Source organism: Macaca mulatta, chromosome 17, assembly GCF_049350105.2.
Source record: "Macaca mulatta isolate MMU2019108-1 chromosome 17, T2T-MMU8v2.0, whole genome shotgun sequence".
In the NCBI taxonomy this organism is placed as follows: Eukaryota; Metazoa; Chordata; class Mammalia; order Primates; family Cercopithecidae; genus Macaca; species Macaca mulatta.
The window spans coordinates 108,329,448-108,348,181 of record NC_133422.1 but is presented as its reverse complement, the minus strand read 5'-3'; the positions used below and the strand labels follow the sequence as shown (position 1 = coordinate 108,348,181).

At 42.2% G+C, this 18,734-nt stretch overlaps 1 protein-coding gene across 8 annotated transcripts in view; it reads right to left on the bottom strand.

Moving 5' to 3' along the window:
* Nucleotides 1–5,402: 5,402 nt before the first annotated feature.
* The window catches only part of CDC16 (cell division cycle 16), a 40,536-nt gene continuing 27,204 nt past the window's right edge, over nt 5,403–18,734 (bottom strand). For 3 of the 8 annotated variants that reach the window (XM_028837111.2, NM_001266466.1, XM_077973582.1), the window contains 6 exon segments: nt 18,057–18,120; nt 15,545–15,606; nt 14,481–14,616; nt 12,215–12,305; nt 5,597–5,886; nt 5,403–5,514 (listed from right to left, as the gene is read on the bottom strand). In XM_028837111.2, the coding sequence (XP_028692944.1) occupies nt 5,627–5,886; nt 12,215–12,305; nt 14,481–14,616; nt 15,545–15,606; nt 18,057–18,120 (613 nt within the window). In that variant the 3' untranslated portion in view covers nt 5,403–5,514; nt 5,597–5,626. 8 annotated transcript variants of the gene reach the window in all.

The window sequence follows — 18,734 nt, the reverse complement described above, 5'->3', positions numbered from 1 at the left end:
GTAGAAATACAGGGAATACACTTTAGATAGGTTAAGATAAAAAGTTTTGTGTTTAAGGCAGTTCGGTTGCCTGGAAAATTCACTTCTGTATAATGCCTAATTTGTTAATGATGCTGTGAGTAGATGCTTTGTAGTAACTATACAAGTTTGTTTTTCTTTTATGAAAAAGTAGAGTAATGTGTCCTCTGACGTTAGGAGTAGGAGCGTTTGAATAAAGGACTTTAAACCAATGAAGCATATAATCCTCTCTCTTTATTAGAATGACGAAAAGAGTGGCGGCGGTGTTTGCTTGTACAGTTATCACCTAGGAGTCATATCAAGATTCTAAAATAGTTTGATTTTACATGACAAATTATATCATAAAGAAAATCTAGCTTTATGATTTTCTGTTACAATGGCTGTTCGATTCTTTGAGCTTTTTAAAGCATCACAAATGTATTAATGTTTATTATCTTAAATACTATGACTTTCAAAAGTAAAACTGAATTTTGATAAGTATTGCAAACAATTTTATATGACTATTATTTAGCTATAGTTTTTTTTTTCTTTTTTGAGACAGTCTCGCTCTGTCCCCCAGACTGGAGTGCAGTGGTGCAATCTCAGCTCACTGCAAGCTCCGCCTCCCGGGTTCCCGCCATTCTCCTGCCTCAGCCTCCCGAGTAGCTGGTACTACAGGCTCCTGCCACCACACCTGGCTAATTTTTTGTATCTTTAGTAGAGACGGGGTTTCACCGTGTTAGCCAGGATGGTCTCGATCTCCTGACCTCGTGATCTCCCTGCCTCGGCCTCCCAAAGTGTTGGGATTACAGGCGTGAGCCACCATGCCCAGCCTATAGTTTTTTTTTAAATATGACTAATATTTAAAGAGAGCAGTGACATCATAGAAAACGGCAGGGCAGGAAGCTTCGAGGATTGAATTGATTGGTTCTTCTCCAAAACCACCATTAAGCTGGACAAAAAATTAGCAGAATCAACTGTTTTCTAACTCTGTCACCTCATCAGATGCTTACTGCAACCCGGGGAAGGCTTGATGATGCAGAGGCTGCAGCTTTTTGGTTCAGAGGGTGGTGTGGATGGACAGCCTATGTACCTGCTGCAGCCTGTCCTCAGCGAGGACCCTGTGCATTTTGGTCATATAATGGTGCCCTGAGGGACCAGCGTAGATGCGTGCCTTTGTCTCGACCCCTTAGGCTGCAGCAATTTCCCCAATACCATCTGTCAGAAAATTTAGAGACATACACTTTAAAAAAAGAAAAAAAACACGAGGTCAAGAGATCGAGACCATCCTGGCTAACACAGTGAAACCCCATCTCTAGTAAAAAATACAAAAAACTAGCCAGACGAGGTGGCGGGAGCCTGTAGTCCCAGCTACTCGGGAGGCTGAGGCAGAAGAATGGTGTGAACCTGGGAGGTGCAGCTTGCAGCTAGCTGAGATCGCACCACTGTGCTCCAGCCTGGGCGACAGAGTGAGACTCCGTCTCAAAAAAAAAAAGATCCAGATATTGGGCCAGCCACGGTTACTCATGCCTGTAATCCCAGCACTTTGGGAGGCTGAGGCGAGAGGATCATCAGAGCCCCTGAGTTCAAGACCACCCTGGGTAACATAGTGAGACTGCGTCTCTACAAAAATAAAAATAAATAAATTAGCCAGGCATGGTGGTGCATTCCTGTAGTCCTAGCTACTTGGGAGGCTGAGGCGAGAGGACCCCTTGAGCCAAGGAGTTAGAGGCTGTAGTGAGCTATGGTCATGCCACTGCACTGTAGCCTAGGTGACACAGACCTCATCTCAAAAAAAAGAAAAGATCCAGACACTTAAGGAAATCTCCGTCAGGTTACAGGCTGACCAGAGAGACAATAAAAAGACCAGGAACCTCAGGAATACAGACTTTGCAAAAATAACTTGGAAAATTCACTACACAAATGAACTGCAGCCCTCAACATGTAACAGAAGCAATCCTTGAGGAAAGGGATACTGTGATTTCCAGAGCTACTGCAGTGTCATATTCAAACTGTACAGTTCTCAACACAAAATTACAAAGCACACAAATAAAATGGAAAATATGGCTGACTTATGGGAAAAAAAGAATATGACAGAAACTGTCCCTGAGGAAGCCCAGATATTAGAATTACTAGTCAAAGATGTTCATCAACTGTATTAATATGCTCACAGGGCTAGCAGAAACCCTGGAAAATGGACTAAAGGAACCAGGAGAGTGATGTATGAACAAACAGAAAATGTGAACAGAGACAGAAATGATAAAAAGGAACCAAACAGAAACTCAGGAACTGAAAAACACAACAGCTGAGATCACAGCATTCACTGGAAGGATTCAGCACAGACTTGAGCAGGCAGAATTAGCAAAGGTGAAGAGAAGGCAGTTGAACTTATCCAGTCTGAGGAGCACAAGAACAGAACCTATGGGACACCATCAGAAATACCAACACACACATATAGGAATCCCAACGAGAGGAAAAGGGCAAACAAACAAAAACAACAACAAAAAAAACCCTAAAGAAATAATGGCCGGAAAGTGAGGAAGCACATCAAAAGCCAAAATCGGCCAAATGCAAGGCCTCTCGCACCAAACAGTTGGTCAAGTTGTGAATGCAAAGGAAAAGTTATTGAAGGAAATTAAAAGTGCTTCTCCATTAAACACACAAAAGAAAGTGAAACAGCCTCATTGCTGATAGGGAGAAGGTCTGAGTGATCTGGATACAAGACCAAACGAGACACAACATTGCTGTAAGCCAGCCTAATCCAGAGCAAGACCCTAACTCTCTTCAATTCTATGAAGGCTGAGAGAGGCGAGGGAGCTGCAAAAGAATAGGTAGAAACTAGCAGAGACTTTTCATGAGGTTTAAGGACAGAAGCCATCTCCACAACATAAAAATTGCAAGACGGAACAGCAATTGCTGATGGAGAAGCCATCTAGATGGTCTAGCAAAGATCATTAATGAAGATGGCCACATTAAACAGCAGATAATCAAGGCAGACAAAACAGCCTTATATTGGAATATGATGCCATCTAGGACTCTCATAGCTGAAGAGGAGTCAATGCCTTGTTTCAAAGGACAGGCTGACTTGTGAGGGGCTAATGCAGCTGGAGGCTTTAAACTAAAGCCAATGCTCATTCACATTTTGAAGAAAATCTGAGAGCTAAGTCTATTCTGCCTGTGCTTTAAAAATAGAAAAAGTTTAGGTGACAGCACCTCTGTTTACAGTATGGTTTACTATTTTAAGCCTACCCTTGAGACCTACTGTTCAGAAAATGATTTCTTTCAAAGCATCACTGCTCATTGACAATCTGACAATGCACCTGGTCACCCATGAGCTCCGTGGGAGATGTACAACACGAATGCTGTTTGCATGCTGCTAACACATCCATCTGCAGCTCACGGATCAAGGAGTCATTTTGAATTTCAAGTCTTATCTTTTAGGAAATACGTTTTGTAAGGCTATAGCTGCCATAGAGTGATTCCTCAGACGGATCTGGGCAAAGAACACAGAAAACTTTCGGGAAAGGATTCACCATTCTAAATGCCATTAAGAACATTTGTGATTCATGAGGAGTGGTCAAAATGGGAGTTTGGAAGTTGCTTGCAGCATGTGGTGATCTAATAGCAAGATAACTAAAATTAGAAGTGGAGCTGGGCGTGGTGGTGTGTGCCGGTAATCCCAGCTACTTGGGAGGCTGAAGTGAGAGGGCTTCTTGAACCCAGGAGTTCGAGATGAGCCTGGGCAACACATGAGACTCTGTGTCAAAAAATATACAAATAAATAAAAAAGAAATAAAATCTAAAAATGGAGCCTAAAGATGTGACTGAATTGCTGCAATCTCATGATAAAACTTTAATAGATGAGGAGTTGCTCTCTATGGATAAGCACAGAAAATAGTTTCTTAAAACGGAATCTACTCCTGGTGAAGATACTGAACATTGCTGAAACAACAACAAAGGATTTAGAAGATTCCATAAATTTCGCTGATAAAGCAGCGTTGGGGTTTGAGAGGATTAACTCCAGTTTTGAAAGACGTTCTACTGTAATACGTTGTCAAACAGCATCACATGCTACAGAGAAATCTTTCATCAAAGAGTCAATCAATGCAGCAAACTTCACTGTCTTATTTGAAGAAGTTACCAGTCAGTCACCCCAGCCTTCAGCAACCATCATCATCAGCCACCCACATGGAGGCAAGACCCTCCATTAGCAAAAAGATTACAACTTGCTAAGGGTTTCAATGTTAAAGGCATTTTTTTAACAATAAAGTGTTCTCTTTTTTTTTTTATTTTTATTTTTAGATGGAGTCTCACTCTGTTGCCCAGGCTGGAGTGCAGTGGTGGGTGTGCTGTCCAGCTCACTGCAATCTCTGCCTCTGGGGTTCAGGTGATTCTCCTGCCTCAGCCCCCCAAGTAGCTGGTATTACATGCACGTGCCACCACGCCCGGCTGATTTCTGTATTTTAGTAGAAACAGGGTTTTGCCATGTTGGCCAGGCTGGTCTCGAATTCCTGAAAGTATTTTTAAATTAAGGTGTGTACACTGTTTTTTGGACATAATGCTATTACGTACTTAATAGACTACAGTATAAACGTAACTTTTATATGTACTGGGAAACCAAACAATTTGTGAAACTTGTTTTATTGTGATATTTGCTTTATTTCGCCAGTTTGGAACCAAAACTGCAATGTCCCCAAGACATGCCTGTAGGTACACCAGTCCATACTGATAAATGACTGAATAAACAGGAGAGAAGAAACAAATCTTCAAGAAGAGTAACATGCACAGATACTGCTCTCTCCCGGGGTTGGAGCTTAAACCTCCTCAACCCACAGAGTATGGAAAGGGAAAAACAGGAACTTGACAGTGGAGAAACCTGGCAGACACCACTGTGACCAGGTGGCCAAGGTGAGCACTGCCTGGGATAGGTGATGTGGTGGTTACAACCACCCAGCAGGATGTGATGAGAAAGGTGCTTGAGAAACATCAGACCAACTCCAATGGAGGGACATTCTTCAGACTGCCTGGCCAGTACTCCTCAGAACTGTCAGGGTCATGAGACACAAGGGAAGTCTGAGGAACTGTCACAGGCGAGAGACCGCAAAGGAGACGGGATGACTAAATGTAGTGTGTGCCTGGATGGGACTCTGGGACAGAAAGCAGACATTAGGGAAAAACTGGTGAAATCCAAATAAAGGCTGGATTTTAGTTAATGGTAACTACCAACGTTGGTTTCTTAGTCATGACAAATGTTCCATGGTAACGTAAGAGGTTAACAATGGGGGAAACTGGGTGAGGGGCACATAGAAGCTCTCTGTACTCTCTCTGCCATTTTTCTGTAAATCTCAAATTAGACCGAAATAAAAGTTTATTGGAAAAGAAAAATAAAAAAAAAGACATTAACAGATGGTTTACCTTCTTTATTCCACTATGTATAACTATTTTGTAGGTTCAGAGAATCAGAACACATCTGTTGCAAAGGTGTGCGATCCAGTCTCTTAAGGCGGGTCTCTGTTCCTAAATGTAGAGATGCAGTTTGGAGTCACGTTAGGAAGTGGGACGTTCTTAAGCCATGGAGAGGATGGGAGAGAATACTAACCTACAGCGGGACCAGGACCACTGACTGGAGTCACGTGCTGTGGTCTGACATAGACGTCTCTAACATCATGTCACTTTCATTCATTTCAATTTCAAAGGTTTCTTCCAAGGAAGGTCTGGAATCTGGAGTTTTCCTTGAGGTTTCCAATGGCGTAAGCCCCGTTTCTTCTGCAGTCTGTTTTTCTACTTCAAATTCCCTGAAATCCCACGGAGGTGAAATAATGTTTTTTAGTGTCTTCATTGTATGCACATCAAAGTCATAACATTTTAATTTGTCTTTAATGTCTGCTCCTAAAAAGAAATACTATAATTAGAATAAAATAAGAAATTCCATCATTTATCATTTCTATTGTTATATAACACCATCTCTATCATTTAAGTCAGATTATACTATTTAGAATAAAATATAAAACTCCATCATTTATCTATCATTTCCATCATTATACACCATCTCTATCATTTAAGTCAAATTATACTTTTAAGAGCACAAGTTGAGAGCAGAAGGAAAACAACATTCCAATCTTTTCTTTTTCATTTGTTTTCCACCATTTGCAATGGAGGTGTCAGGAGACTTTTAGAAGCACAGGCAGTTGCAACTCCAGGGTTTCAACAGCTGCCCTATTTCCAAGGCCTCCTAAATACGGATGAGGCCTGTGGGCAACTTTTTCCTCTGCTGTTACAGATAAGACCTGCATTGTGTGGCCGCGAGGGGTGGCTCACACCTGTAATCCCAGCACTCTGGGAGGCCGAGGTGGGCAGGGAAATTGAGACCATCCTGGCTAACACGGTGAAATCTCGTCTCTACTAAAAAAAAATACAAAAAAATTAGCTGGGTGTGGTGGTAGGCGCCTGTAGTCCCAGCTACTCAGGAGGCTGAGGCAGGAGAACGGCGTGAACCTGGGAGGCGGAGCTTGCAGTGAGCTGAGATCGTGCCACTGCACTCCAGCCTGGCTGACAGAGCTAGATTCCGTCGCAAAAAAAAAAAGAACTGCTGCGCCCACTGGGTATAGTCACCAATCTTATGCACACAGAAGCCACAATGAAATAAAATTCATTTCCCATATATTAAAACCTTAAGGGTGATATAAATTTGAACAGATCTGAACAGATATATTAGGTACAATCATTCGACATAAACAAAATGAGTTTTACACAGTTCAAACCAATAGCTTTCAGGAATAGGTAGTTTGGCAGATAATGACATGCAAACCTTCTAGAAATAAAAATGACATGAATGGTAAATCTCTTCTGCAAGGTCAAGGAGACGTCCCTCTGACTCATTATCAACTCTCCAGCCTTTATTTAGCTTCCTATGAACTTGCCTTGAACAAATGACGAAACTAAGGCTCAGACTTGCCTTTCTTGCCACAGGGCTGCCGAGGGGCAGAGCTGAGGTTTCAACCCAACATCTCTAGGAAACCAGAGTTTACATTTGTTTTTTTAAAATTGAGCTAAAACCAAGAGTCAAGTGTGAATCTCCTTAAGCACACGACTGAATGAACGCTACGTACATGCATCCCACATGACCACCGCCAGAAGGGCACAGAACACGCACAGCTCCTTAAGACCACCCTGTGCCCACTCCTGGTCGATACTGCCAGCTTTCCCAAGCCTGAAGTAAGCACTATATGGACTTTTCTATCACTGCCAATTAGTTTTGTTCATTACTAACTGATATGGTTTGGATCCGTGTCCCACCAAATCTCAGGTTGAATTGTAATCCTCTATGTTGGAAGGTGGGGCCTGGAGGGAGGTGATTGGATCATGGGGGTGGTTTCTCCTGAATGGTTTAGTGCCATCCTCTTGGTGCTGTTCTCGTGACAGTCAGTTCTAGTTGTTTAAAGTCTGTGGCACCTCCTCCCTTTCTCAATCCCTCCTGTTCCAGATATGTGAAGTGGTGGCTCCCCACTTAGCCTTCTGCCATGATTTCAGGTTTCCTGAGGCCTCCCCAGAAGCCAAGCAGATGCCAGCATCATGCTTCCTGGATAGCCTGCAGAACTGTGAGCCAATTACACTTCTTTTCTTATAAATTACCCAGGCTCAGGTATTTCTTTATAGTAACGCGAGAATGGACTAATACACTAATCTTATAAATGGAAGTAATCAGTAGATATTCATATTTTTGTCAAAAATCTGTGAAATTTGCCAGGCGTGGTGGCTCACGCCTGTAATCCCAGCACTCTGGGAGACCGAGGCAGGCAAATCACCCGAGGTCAGGAATTCAAGACCAGCCTGGCCAACGTGGTGAAACCCCATCTCTACTAAAAATACAAAAACTTAGCTAGGTGGGGTGGCATGCGCCTGTAATCCTAGCTACTCGGGAGGCTGAGGCAAGAGAATTGCTTGAACCCAGAAGGCAGAGGTTGCAGTAAGCTGAGATTGCACAACTGCACTCCAGCCTGGGCGACTGAAACTCCCTTTCAGAAAAAAAAATAGTAATAATTAAAAATTTTTAAAAATCTGTAAAATTGATCCATGTTTCTAAATGATTCAGTAGTATGAACATGCCACAATTTATTTCTCCTCTCTCCTACTGGTGGACGTTTGAGTCATTTCCAGTTAGGTGCTATTATGAATAAAGCTATGAATACTCTTGTTTGTGACCTTTAGTGGACAGAAGCACTTGCTTCCGTTGGGCTCACACCTGGGAGCACAACTGCTACATCACAGAATCAGTATGGTCAATCATCACCCTCATACCCACTCCAATGAATCACACCTCCCAGCACCCTCACCCTGGTACAGCCCCTCCCACAGTGACTCTGAGCTTATGAGACTTGTACTGACGGAACCGAACGTGATGGAAGTGATGTTGTGCAACTCTGAATTTTCAAGAGGTCCTGAACTTCGGTTCTTGTCCTTTAGAACCCTGAGAACATCGTGCTACAAAGAAACCTAAGATGAAAGCCCCAGAGAAAGAGACTTAGCACCCAAGCTGAGCTCCCTACTGGAAAATGATACCATTTTAGACCATCTACCCAGTCAAGTATCTGCTAACCACAGCTGCATGAGTAAACCCAGAGAAGACCCACAAATGGGTCACTCAACCCACAGAATTGTAAAAATAACACATTGTTGGTTGAGGTTTTGGAGTGGTTAGGCAGCAATAGAGAACTGATATAATAGGCTTAGCTTTACTATGATGTTAAGCAGTTTTCCAAAAAGTCTTTACCCTTTTATAACCCACTAGTAGTCAATCTACGAGAGTTCCAGTTGCTCCACATCACACCAATACCACATACTGTACTTTTAGCCATTCTGGTGGGTGTGTACTGGTTTCTCACTGTGGTTTTATTTATATTACTTTTTTGAGACAGGGTTTTCACTCTGTTGCTCAGGCTGGAGTGCAGTGGTGTGATCGCTGCAGCTTTGATATCCTGGGCTCCAGTAATCCTCCAGCCTCACCCTGAGTAGCTGGCACTAGAGGCACACACCATCACTATGGTTTTAATTTCATTTCCCTGATAAGTAATGATGTTGAGTGCCTTTATTTGCTTCTTAACTGAGGCAGAATAGGGTCTAAAGACAGGGCGCCTTCACTTCAGCCTCTGATTGGTCACAGTCTTCATTTGCATAGGGTGTAACTTCACTTCAGCCTCTGATTGGCCACAAACCAATCCTTCATTTGTATAGGGTGTGACCAACAGGAAACCCCTAAGGGTACTTAAACCCCAGCTGGGGCTCATCAGCTACTTGCTGAAGCCGGCTCCCACTCTGTGGTGTGTGCTTTCACTTCAATACACCTATGCTTTTGTCTTCCACTGCTTTGTGTGTTTTGTTCAATCTTTTTTCACCATGCCAAGAACCTGGACGACTTGTAGTGAAGACCTTCCACACCAGTAACATATTTTGGTGAGCCAGTCAGGAGGTAAGCCCAAATTTTGGGATTTATTTTTCTTTTATTTTTCCCTTTTTCCTCTCTAGAGAGCCTTCATTTGTGGGCATGAGCTGGAGCTATCGCCATGTGGCGATAGCTGTATACAGGGGAACTCCCCGCCTCGCTATTTCCCTTTTCCAACTCGGGATCCTCAGTGGATAGCACCTAAGCACAGAGACAACTGCGGGTCTCTGGCTGGGGACACTCTGGTGAAGTGAAAGATTTCCGTGTGGAAGTGCCTGGCCACCACTGCCCAGTTTGGATGAGGGACCCAAGTCCTTTTCTTGTTTTCAGTCTTTCAGTGGCCATTTCCTACCTAATTGCTCCTTGATAACTGAGGGCAACTGGCTGGGGTTACCTAAATTTCTTGAGGTTCTCCTTGGAGGAATGAGAGAGTACCTAAGGCAGTAAACTATGATAAATTAAGGGAGGTTACACAGGACAAGGAGAAAAATCCAGCCATGTTTCATGGCAGGCTGGAGGAGGACTTTAAAAACATACCAATCTGGACCCTTCCTCTCCCAAAGGCAGTGTTGAGCCCTCTTTTATTCCTAGTATTACTACTTTTGGTATGAACTTTCTTTTTTAGTGATTATGTAGAAGTTTATACATTCTAGTGACTGCTTTAAACAACCTATATTGTATCATTTTCAAGCCCACAGAAATGTATAAGGCATATAATTTTGACACTTTTCAATTATTTTTAAGGTTATAAGCATGTAAAATACTGTTAATATATATAAGAATATGCATAACTACCGATATATAGGTTTATTTTTTTTTTGAGATGGGCTCTGTCACCCAGGCTGGAGTACAGTGGTGCAATCTTGGCTCATTGCAACCTCTGCCTCCCGGGTTCAAGTGATTCTCCTGCCTCAGCCTCCCGAGTAGCTGGGACTACACACGTGTGCCAGTATGCCTGGCTAGTTTTGTTTTTTGTTTTTCTTTTTTTAGTAGGGGCAGGGTTTCACCATGTTGGCCAGGTAAGTCTTGACCTCCTGACCTCTGCCGGCCTCGGCCTCCCAAAGTGCTGGGATTACAGGCGTGAGCCACCATGCCCGGCCTAGATAGCTTCTTTTGAGAGATATTCTCTAAATTTTCATCCAGAGAAGATTCACTACAGTTTATTAGGTGTGCTTCTCGATACATTGCCTGAATGTTTTAAAGTACATAGAAATTTGAATACTGTTTAACCTCATACATTCCTTTGTTTATAGATTGTTTAATATTTCTAAGGATTAAAGACATCACAGCCCCCTCTAAGATTCAGTAATATTAATAAAATTTGAGACACATAAGGATAGAACCCAACACATTCAGAGAAAAATTGTTTATACTGCTGTAGAACCGGAAATGAAACCCAGGTTCTAAGGGGACAGGGAAACTGTTTGTTAAGTGTGCCATGAGCTACCACACAAGTGCATCAGTGACTGGGCATAGAGCAGGCACAATTACAGGATGGTTAAGAGAGTGAGCTGTGGAGCTTAACTCTATGTGAACATGCATTTTTAAACTATGATGTGCTTCAGTTTATCCTACTTTACAACGGGTATTACTCATTTTTTGTTGTTCTTCTCAGTTGACTGGATTATTTCCCCAATCTGTCTTCTTGCCACTCTGGATGCCCACATGAGACGACCCAGGGTAATTTCTGACAGCCTCGGACTCCTTGGGAAAACCAGAGGGCACCACAGACCCTGTTTTAGGAGCAACCTGTTTCCCTCAGGGAACCCCAAGACACATAAGCAGACAGGTCCTTCTCAAAATCTAAAGCTCTGCTCTGTTTTCTATCACATTACCTGATCTTTTTGACTTTTGGGGAAATTACATCAGACATTACTTTAGTAGGGCCCGGGCACAGTGGCTCATGCCTGTTATCCCAACACTTTGAGAGGCTGAGGCAGGCAGATCACCTGAGGTCAGGAGTTCAAGACCAGTCTGGCCTGAACAGGGAGAAGACCAGTCTCTACTAAAAATACAAAATTAGCCAGGCGTGGTGGCACATGCCTGTAATCCCAGCTACTCGGGAGGCTGAGGCGGGAGAATCGCTTGAACCCGGGAGACAGGGGTTGTGGTGAGCCGCGATCGTGCCATTGCACCCCAGTCTGGGCAACAGAATGAAACTCCGTCTCAAAAAAAAAAAAAAAAAAAAAAAAAAGAAAGAAATTACTTTAGTAGGAATGGGAGTTAGCAGGCTTGCAACTTCCCTATCCTAGATCTCAAGATTTAACCTCACCACATCCTCCTTATCATGTAATGTTTATAACTAAACGAGTGCCCAAGTACAGCAATTCCATCCAAACTTATATTATTACTTCTTCACTGTTATGGAAATGTATGGCATCTCAACATTCTATTGAAATGTAAAGATTTATATTGTTATACCCTGCATTTAAAATAATGACAGAGCCCCTTCGATTGTGTATTAGAAAAATGTTGCTAAGATTTCTTTTTCCATTATAGAAACAGACGGGTCCTTCTATCAAAGTGCTTTACACTTACTCTATAGCGGTATTTTCCACAAGCAAGTATTCAACTTTAAACTGAATGTATCCTTGGTGAGTCACTAACTCCCCACAGCATTGTTCCAATAAAATAAATGGAGTTTCTTGTTTTTAATGCAGCACGAATGGTTAGAAAGATAAACTTGGAACCTCAATGAGAATATGAGAAACATAAACAGAGACATAAAACAACCTAAAAAATGGAGTACAATACCAATAAGAATAATGATAATCTTACCGATATAAGCTTCGGAATCACCAATGTACATTTCGATGCAATGACCAAGCATTGTAACAGAAAATGTATCATCTCGCCTAAGACCAAGGGCCTGCCATAAAAGATTCAGCATGGTTATTAAAAGAAAATGTATTTCCTTCTCTTTTGGTTAGAAATATTACCACACTGATTCATTTCAAAATATTCCAGAGCACCCAGGGTGGGGGAAGCGGCACTGTTAGTGGGGCCAGAGCTACACGAGCCGATGGCTGGCCATGAGCCGATGACTGTTGAAGTTGGTTATGGGTCATGGAGGTTCATCACACTATTCTATTTTCTTATGCTGGAAACCTACACCAAAAAAGGTTTTTTAAAAAGTTCTATCTCGACTGGGCACAGTGGCTCATGCCTGTAATCGCAGCACTTTGGGAGGCCTAGGCGGGTGGATCACCTGGGGTCAGGAGTTCCAGATCAGCCTGGCCAACATGGTGAAACCCCATCTCTAATAAAAAATACAAAAATTAGCCGGGCATGGTGGCAGGTGCCTGTAATCCCAGCTACTTGGGAGGCTAAGGCAGGAAAAGTGCTGGGAGGTGGAGGCTGCAGTGAGCCAAGATCGCACCACTGCACTCTAGCCTGGGCAACAAAGTAAAATTCTATCTCAAAAGAAAAAAAAAAGTTCTATCTCCATATAGAGTTCTCTGAGCCTTCTGTATTTGTTTGTTTGTTTGTTTGTTTGTTTTCAGACATAGTCTCGCTCTGTCGCCAGGCTGGAGTGCAGTGGCGTGATCTCGGCTCACTGCAACCTCCACCTCCTGGGTTCAAGCAAATCTCCTGCCTCAGCCTGAGACTGAGGCACAGGGCTAGTAGCTGGGACTACAGGCATGTGCCCAGCTGATTTTTGTATTTTTAGTAGAGACAGGGTTTCACTATATTGGTCAGGATGGTCTTGATCTCTTGACCTCGTGATCTGCCCGCCTCAGCCTCCCAAAGTGCTGGTATTACAGGCGTGAGCCAACGTGCCCAGCCGAGCCTTCTGTATTAATCAGATCTCAGAAGAAAGGTAAATTATACAACACTCAAATATACATATTTAAAAGATTATACAGGACTAGAAAATGTGCTTAGTCCAAACTTCTGACGAGCTCAGTGCTCTGGTGACCATCATGGTACCTTCACGACTTCATCTAACCTCAAAATCTCTAATGAACTCCTGAAAATCAGTTACAAACCGCTCATGAGTTTATCTTTGATAAATTTTCTCATATTTTATCTCTTTTTCCAAATAGCATTAGTTCACTGATTCTAAGACCCACATTTTCTCAAATTCGAACACTGCTTCCCTTTTACCTGTGGTTTCCTATTACTGCCATCAACCAGCCACCGCTGTGATGTAGGTAAAACCTGCCTGAGCAGCATGGACTTGGTGGTTATGTTGGCAGCACAGACTAGATCACAAACCATGTGAGGAACACTTAAACAGATACAGGGATTGTGGTTTTCTAAAAACCCTCCATTGACACTTTAGCAGACTGAGAGGGATGAGAGAGAGAGAGTTGGAAAGCAGGTGTCTGTGGCTGGGAGGAAACCCAGAGTCAGGAACTGGGTATGTGTGCTAGCATCAGGGCACTATTCTGGGAAAACACAGATACTGGCCCTCTGGGTTGAATATTGCAACCATTTATTTCACTTACATGTACATTTCTAGGTATGTACTAGAGTAATACAAATCTGCCTAAATATGTTCAAGAATATTTTCTCTAAATACAAAAAAATTAAGTGACAGGAAAAAATTATGTTAAAGTTTAATTGGCAGCACTTTTTTCTTTATGGTCATCCTGCTTACTCATGGTCTTAAATTTGATGGAATATGGTACATGGATTAAGGAAAGGTTCTTTCCTTGTGATGACTGCACAGACTGTTTTGTTCATCTACTAAAGTGATCTAAGCGGATTAATTGTAAAAGTCATCAACAGAAAGACTGGGAGTTCCCAAAGGGCCTACGTGGACAGATAACGCTGTGCTCAGCACTCAGATCACGGGCGAGTGCCGCTGGGCACCTGCGCACTTCCCTGCAAACACTGAGGACAGGACTTATGTTTATTTCTAATTTGATGAATACTGTACAACACCTACATGCTTTGCTCTGCAAAGAAAAGAATAAAACGTAAGGTTGCCTAAAGATTATTAAAATAGTAAGTAAAATATTACCTAGAAAAAATATTTCAAAAAAGGAAGTGGTCAATGTTAACCAGATTTAAAATCAGGTACAAAGACAAGACATACTGTGTGGAAGTAGTCCACAGCATTTTCAAAGTTGCCCATCAGACTGTGGATATATCCAATAGCAGAGTAGGTGGATGCGTTCTGAGGAATCAACACCAGTGCCTGGCGGTGGTAATCCAAGGCCTCGGCGTACTTTCTGTGGGGGAGAACACAATCACTGGCCACAGTAAAAGCACTAAATCCCTAAGTCTAAGATGAGTCCATCCATATCAACACCCAAGAAACACTATCTCGATAAAAACAGCAGTCTAGACTGGTGAACGTCCTCCACACCTACTCTCACGCATCTCAATATGCCCTCTAAATGCATCTTCCAGGCCTGCTCCCTCCTCCGGCCAAGGGCACTCCTGCAGGGATGTCTGCTGTATTCCTTCTGATGTCTAGTGGGACACTGCAACCAGAACCCCAGTCCCTGCCTCCTGGCTGTGTCCTTCCCACACACCCCCCTTAGGTGACAGTCAGCGTCCCATATCGGGGTAAATAAAAGCAGCCAAGGTGTATTGCTTTAAGGTCCAAAAGATTTACTTAGAAAAGTGCTCCCCAAAGTTCTCTGGAATACTTGACTTGTAAAGTCTTTTGTGAAAAAAATGTTTTATCCTCAATTAAACTTTGGAAAATACCATAAGCTTGTAATACATAGTAAAGACTCAAAGAAATCCTGCAATAGAAACACTTGTTAAATCTTGAGTAACCTAAAATTGCCCAGACTTATTTAACCAAAAAAACCATTTTTCAACTGTTGCCTGTTTATGACACCACAAAACCTCGAGCAGAAAACAGTTAGAATATGGATAGGATTTTAATTATATCTTACTGTCCTAATTCTTCTGAATTAATTTTGAACACTAAATTTTCATATGAAAAAGCAAAAATCTCAATGTTTCTAAAATAAAATTACACCACAGAGATAAATAATAAAAACTGATTTTGATGATAATTATACCTGAGCAGCCAAGTACAAGAAAGCTAGTGGATCTCATGAAATAAAAATATGACAAAGTATTCAAAATTAAGTAAACTTTGAGTCACAAAGTATATTTCTGAAAATGCTCTACTCCACTTACTTAAGTTTTCTGCAGACATGCCCCAAGTTGTTCAACAAAGGTTCCCATTTGTCAACTGTTACCTAAAACATAGCAACATCAAGCCCACGAGTTATATATGTCACGGTTCAGCCTGATTTGTTTGCACTGAATTATTTCACGCCTTGCAAGCTGGGCTCTCTCCCAGTGTGTGCCTCCAGCACGCCACAAGGCCAGGGTAACTGCTGGTTTATCTATCTCCCTTTCTTCCCTACTAGGAGACTTCTGAGGACTCTGTTATCATTAGGACGAGTTTATCCAAGAGCCAATCCCTGCTGGAGTTCAAATGAGTATCTGCAGCTCGGAGCTTTCCCTCAAACACCAGACCTCTCTATCCATCTGCCTGCTAAATACTTCTGCTTGGAACTGTTACAAGCACTTTAAGTTCGGTGTGCTACGCACCACACCTGTCTCTCCCTGGCCATCCCGCCCCTGACCTAACTGCTTCTGAGTGCCCCTCCAGTCAGTGAATGGCACCCCCATCCCCTCTGACCCTTCCACGAAGCACACCAGGGCTGGTTCCTTCTAATTGCTAGGCATAACTCCAACCTATTTTTAACAGAGTCAAATCTGGGCCCCAATCATCAAAGTCTGACCAGATTGTTTCCTTCTTAAATCCCTTTTGTTTTCCCACTCTCCTCAGGATAAGGTACAAACTCTTTCATTCTGGGCCCTTAGTGACCCACACTTAACCCTTTTGACCCACTCCTTAACATTCTCTGTGAACTCAAAATCCAAGTCATACTGAATTAGCTCCAATTTTTGCAAATACTGAAATACCCTTGCCCTAATTTTTGCCTGGCTCATGTGTGATGACTTTCAGGACTGAGGTGTATGCAAAAGGCTCATTTCTGGGTGAACTGCCTTTCTCTGTGGGCACCTTTAGTTCCTCAATTGTACCGTATTTCACCATCAATTTACTTATTTACGTTCCCCAGTTGATCTGAGGTCAGGAAATAGTAAACTCATTGCCCGTTGCATCCCAACGCCTAGCTCAGAGCCTATGACTCGTTAAATATACGTCAACTAAATGAATGAACAGACCTGAGCCACAGATTCTGTCTCTATTGAGACCAGTTCTAGGAGGCACAGCCCATGTGAATGAAAAACAAATCATTTAATGACTCTTAGGCATGACTATTTCTCTTTAACATTTTCTGCAGTTTCTAATAAAGTCAATATCTTCCCCCTCTTCATATAGCTTTTTAATGGGCATTTTGACATTTCGATAGTATTGTGCTTTCACACTTCAAACCATTAAATTTCTGTAAGACTCTAAATTTACTGCCTCTTAATTATCAAAGAATACAGGTTCAGTTGAACCTAAAGTATGGTTTAGGAAAGTGCTTCTCAAACTTTTCTGTGTGTGATAATCCCCTGGGGATCTTGCTAAAACTGCAGATTCTGATTCATTTGGTGTGAGATTCTGCACTCCTGGCAGGCTTCTAGGCGATGCTGATGCTGCTAAGCCCGTCTGAAAACTGACAAGGTGGCAAGTGGCAATCCCCATTAACAAAACACTTGGATTATCCAGAACTAACCACGACTATGTGGCAGAGGCACCTGCTTTATATACATGCATGTGCAAACACAGGAATAGTGTTTGTAAGTTCAGATAACATGAGAGACCAAAGTAAACAAAGCTGTGTCTATGGGGACAGGCAGATCGCTAGGCAGGAAGGCAAAGCTGTGTCTATAACAGCAGAGAGAGCTAACAGCCAAGGGAGAAGAAAACTGTGGGCAGGTGTGCACAAACAGGAACAGAAACAGGAACAGCAGGAAGCTGAGAAGTGAAAATCAGAATAGAATGAAACAAAACAGGCACGAATGAAACAGAAGAGCATCATGCAAATCTCTTACCTATGCAAGTTTATGGCATCTAAAATTGTTACTACTTTTAAGTCATATCAGTATACGCACATCCTTGATAACTGTTACGTTAACTCATAAGCACCAATTCATGGGGTACATCGTTCATGCAACAGAAGCAGTCAAATATTTTAAAATGGAAAGGCCCAAATACACACTCAGTATGCAATAACAGAAACAAAAGGTGTGAATTTCAGTAATAACTATCCCACCCCTATTCTTTCAGAAGTGGGACCTGCCGCTATACTTTATTTACCCTTCAGTCAAAGAAGCTCTCTGAAGTCCTAGAGGAGGAATGTTACATCAGATGCTACAGTGCCCAATAGGTTCCGCGAACCAAAGACTATTCCTAGCTTCAAATAATCATCCAATCTGTTCTGATGCCTCTCACATTTCAAAGCTAGAGCCCATTTAAGAAGCAAACGCCCAACATTTGCCCTCTTAATTAGGAAAAAAAACTCATTTCTTACCATGTGGTAAAACAGTTAACTAACAATGCAAACATTAACAGCTGCTTGTTATGAAAATATCAGCTTATTATCTTTGAAGGCAATGAGATTTCCTCATTTAACAATGAACACTCAGGGGTGTGTATGTGTGTATTTACAGATACAACAAAGAATACCTCGTTCCCAATTGCTTTAATTTTTTCCAAAGCATCAAGAAACCATTTTTCGGCTGTTTTCCATCTAAAATGAACGGAAAAAAGGTTGCAGATTATTCAAAATTACCAAATATAAACTTTTAAAAAATTTTTGATTATCTTTCTAGTAGTACTAAAATGCAATGGGGTAAAATGCTGGAAATAATTATAAAAATTCAAAGTTAAGTCACAAATGATTAATTTTATGGCATTAATATCAAGAGTTCAAGATTTCAAGATTTTGGGAGATGTAGTGTATATATATATATGTATTTTTTTAGAGTCTCACTCTGTCACCTAGGCTGGAGTGCAGTGGTGCGATCTCAGCTCACTGTAACCTCTGCCTCCCGGGTTCAAGTGATTCTTGTGCCTCAGCCTCCTGACACAGCTGGGACTAGAGGCATACACCACCATCCCCAGCTAATTTCTGTATTTTTAGTAGAGACGGTTTCGCCATGTTGCACATGCTGGTCGGTCTCAAACTCCTGGCCTCAAGCAACATGCCCATCTCGGCCTCCCAAAGTGCTGGGATTACAGGCGCGAGCCACTGCAACCAACCACAGTAGTTATGTTCTATAAAGTCACTGTGCACACTGAGTTAGCAAATATTGAACCGCGGCTCCCAGGGGAATGGTAACATTTTCTCTAATCGATCAATGT